The sequence below is a fragment of the Wolffia australiana genome, chromosome 11 (genome assembly GCF_029677425.1).
Source record: "Wolffia australiana isolate 7733 chromosome 11, ASM2967742v1".
NCBI lineage: Eukaryota > Viridiplantae > Streptophyta > Magnoliopsida > Alismatales > Araceae > Wolffia > Wolffia australiana.
In genome coordinates, this window is record NC_135845.1 from 13703335 (window position 1) to 13706683 (window position 3349).

Genomic DNA, 3349 nt, shown 5'->3' on the forward strand with positions numbered 1-3349 from the left:
GAATTTAGGAAATTATGTTGGCTTAGTCTGGATGAAATAACAACATCAAACCCCAAATCTGGACTTCAACATGGCAAGATTTCACCTACTCTTGCCCATTATGGAACAACCCTACAACAGCTGTTAGTAGAGAGAAATCTGACTCACACAAGTTTAAAGATGCATATACCCAACTCTCCATCCTTCACAAAGGCATGCTGATCAACCTAGACATGATGTCCAATTTGAGGAGAGAGAAATAGAGAGAGGAGGGGTAGGCAATGTAGGAATATACAAAGTATACATGCATTTCCACATCAGGCAAGCAACTACCCTCCACACACATACAGAGAGAGGGCATCTATAGAGAGGGAACGAGGTCGGTCACATGCCCAAAATCCGGCCGGCTATAAAGCTCGTCACACTCTTACCATCTTCCACCTCGTGCCGGAGGAGGCGGTGGGGAAAAGATCTCGGCCCTTTCCAGCTCCGGCAAGCCCTCGCAGAAGGTCGGCCCCGGCGTCGACGGACATCCCATGGCCTGGATCAGCTCCTCCACCTGAGCCACCCGAAACTTGGGGGGTGAATTAACAGCTATATTATCCACCTTGTGCTCAAAGATCTTGCCGTTCCGGTCGAGCTTATACTCCGAGGTGCCATCAAAACGGCCATGGCTGTCCCATGGCACCCTTGGAATTCCATGTACTATCCATCGTATCATCACTACGTTCTCTGCCGGCTGCCAGATCGACACCACGTCCAGCCACAGCGCCTTGAAGAACAGCTTCCCACACAGCCTCAATGCCCAGAACACCCGCCGGTAGTTGTCGATCCCCACGAACGTGTTGATTGGATCCTTGAACACCACATCCTCCCTGACGATGATCAAAATCATGATTGTCAGGACGAAGCTATCTTCAAACCAAGCTTGTAGAACTGATACTGGATGACGGATGTTGGAAACTGGATGACGGATGATGGACACTGGATGACAGATTATGGACATTGGATGACAGATGATGGACACTGGATGATGGATGATGGACAATCAATGACCTGATGGACAATCGATGACGTGATGGACACCAGATGACGGATGCTGGACACCAGATGACGAATGCTGGACACCAGATGATGGGTGATAGCCAGTGGACGGCATATGATCGACACTAGATGACGGATAATTGAAACTGGATGATGGATAATGGACACCAGATGACGGATTATGGACACTGGATTAAGGATAATGGACACTGGATGACAGATAATGGGACACTGGATGATGGACACTGGATGACAGATAATTCAAACTGGATGACGGATAATTGAAACTGGATGATGGATAATGGACACCAGATGACGGATAACGGACACTGGATTAAGGATAATGGACACTGGATGACAGATAATGGGAAACTGGATGACGAATGATAGATAACCAACATAGGATGACGGAATACGAGAGGGAAGAGGACTTGACCAGATGTAACCGGACTGAACGGGCGTTATGTTCGATCATCCGCTACAGGGATTGGACGGAACGGAGGGACAATCCTCGGTGAATAGACCATGATTGTGATGACGACGCCCATCAAAGAAAGATTTGGCGATGGATGATGGATGACGGTTTGGGACAGACGGGGCTTGTAGCTCCGTTCAGTTCCCATCAAAGTGCTGGATAAAATAGCACGAGAAAACTACTGTAAATCTATAGATTATGATGATGACCACGATGATAACGATGATGAAGCTCTTCGAGGGGCCTGTCGTTTCATCCCCCTTTTTTTTTTGAATTAAAAGAGGGAAGACCACCCAGAATTCTTTGGAGGACAGTATGAACGGTTGATTACGGATTGGGCTCCGTTCCGTCCCGTTTTTCATCTGTTCCTAATTCAAAGAGGGACAAGAGGAATTGGACTCGAGACCCAAATCGAAATCCTCTTCCCCCACTTCAATTTTGCGTTTGATCGAGTTGGGTCAGGATGAAATGGTTGATGACGGATTGGGCTCCGTTCCATTCCGTTTTTCATCCGTTCCTAATTCAAAGAGGGAGAAGAGGAATCGGACCGAAGACCCAAATCGAAATCCTCTTCGCCCACTTCAATTTTGTGTTTGATCGAGTTGGGTCAGGACGGATTTAATTCCGTCCGATTTCACTTACCAATTCCAAGATCAAATTAACGAATTAGAAGAGGAATTCAACCGCCGCCACAGACAATTCGATAACGATGATGGGTTTTGGAAACGCACCTGAATATGTCGAAGCTCGGTTCGCGGTAGAAGACGGAGGGGAAATCCTCCCGAAGAGTGCGGATGGCGTGGCCCATGTTGACATAGTACTCGTGCTTGTCCCCGCCGCCCTCCCTCTTCGGCCGCTCATCCAACGACGGCAGCGGCGAGATCGTCGAAACCGGAATCGATCGAACAGGAAGCGAAACCCTAGCCCGCTGCCGACCCCCAAACTTGGTAGAAATACCCAAACTTGATCGAACGTCTCCGCCGATCGGGGAGAGGGAGGCGGCGCCCGCAAGAGAGAGAATTGCAGGCATGGGAATGATCAGCAAGGAAATCTCAAAGATGGGTCGGACGATCTCCATCGCCATGGAAGCTCTCCATCGTCCTCGATTTGGTCTTTGCCTTCGACGTGGAGCGATGGAGACGACCGGTGTTTTTTTTATATATATTTTCGTCCGAGACGGTAAAATACTCCGCGGAAGATTCTTACAGGCCTCCAGTGGACCAACGGGAGGCGGTGTCTGTTCCCAGTGCCGTTGACCCGGTGGGTCGGCTTTGGCGCGCTCTCGTTGGTCCTGCGGAGCATTGTATGAGGGGATGGAGAGTATGGGGACTGGAGAGCTTACATAAAAATATCTCATGTGGATAACTTTATTAATCCTTTTTTTTTTTTCTAATTTTGGGACATTTCTTTGTGTTTGTGGACATGTCATGATGGGTTTTATGCCACATTTCTCTCATTTTATTGAATTGGAAATATTATTTTTGATTCTGTAATCTAACTTTATGATATGACTTTCATTTGGATTATTTCCTTCCTGATGGGGTCTGTTAGTGGAGTTCTTATTCTAATTAGAATTTAATTTATTGAGGTTCATGCATGGGAATTACATTTATGATCTCTTTAATTATTTTTGTTTATGATAATTTTTTGTGATGGTGGCTTGTCATGAAGATAGAGGGAGTCTGCGAAATTGCTGAAGTATAATACTTGGGCTACTCTTAACTCGTAAAATAGTGGAAAGTACAACTGGGATAGCATATTATCAGCTTGGTGGCCTCTCATGCATAATCTATGTCAAGCTCTTTTGACTCATGGGGGGTTACCTATGCCTACTTATTGTAAACACACAAT

At 46.7% G+C, this 3349-nt stretch overlaps 1 protein-coding gene across 1 annotated transcript; it reads right to left on the reverse strand.

Annotated features, from left to right (window-relative positions):
• Positions 1-269: 269 nt before the first annotated feature.
• On the reverse strand, positions 270-2640 carry LOC144709646 (DUF2358 family protein (DUF2358)). Its single transcript, XM_078583240.1, has 2 exons — positions 2230-2640; positions 270-854 (listed from the first exon to the last, which is right to left on the reverse strand). The coding sequence occupies exons 1-2, from the start codon at positions 2580-2582 to the stop codon at positions 407-409; spliced, it is 801 nt and encodes a 266-aa protein (XP_078439366.1). The 5' UTR covers positions 2583-2640; the 3' UTR covers positions 270-406.
• Positions 2641-3349: the final 709 nt, after the last annotated feature.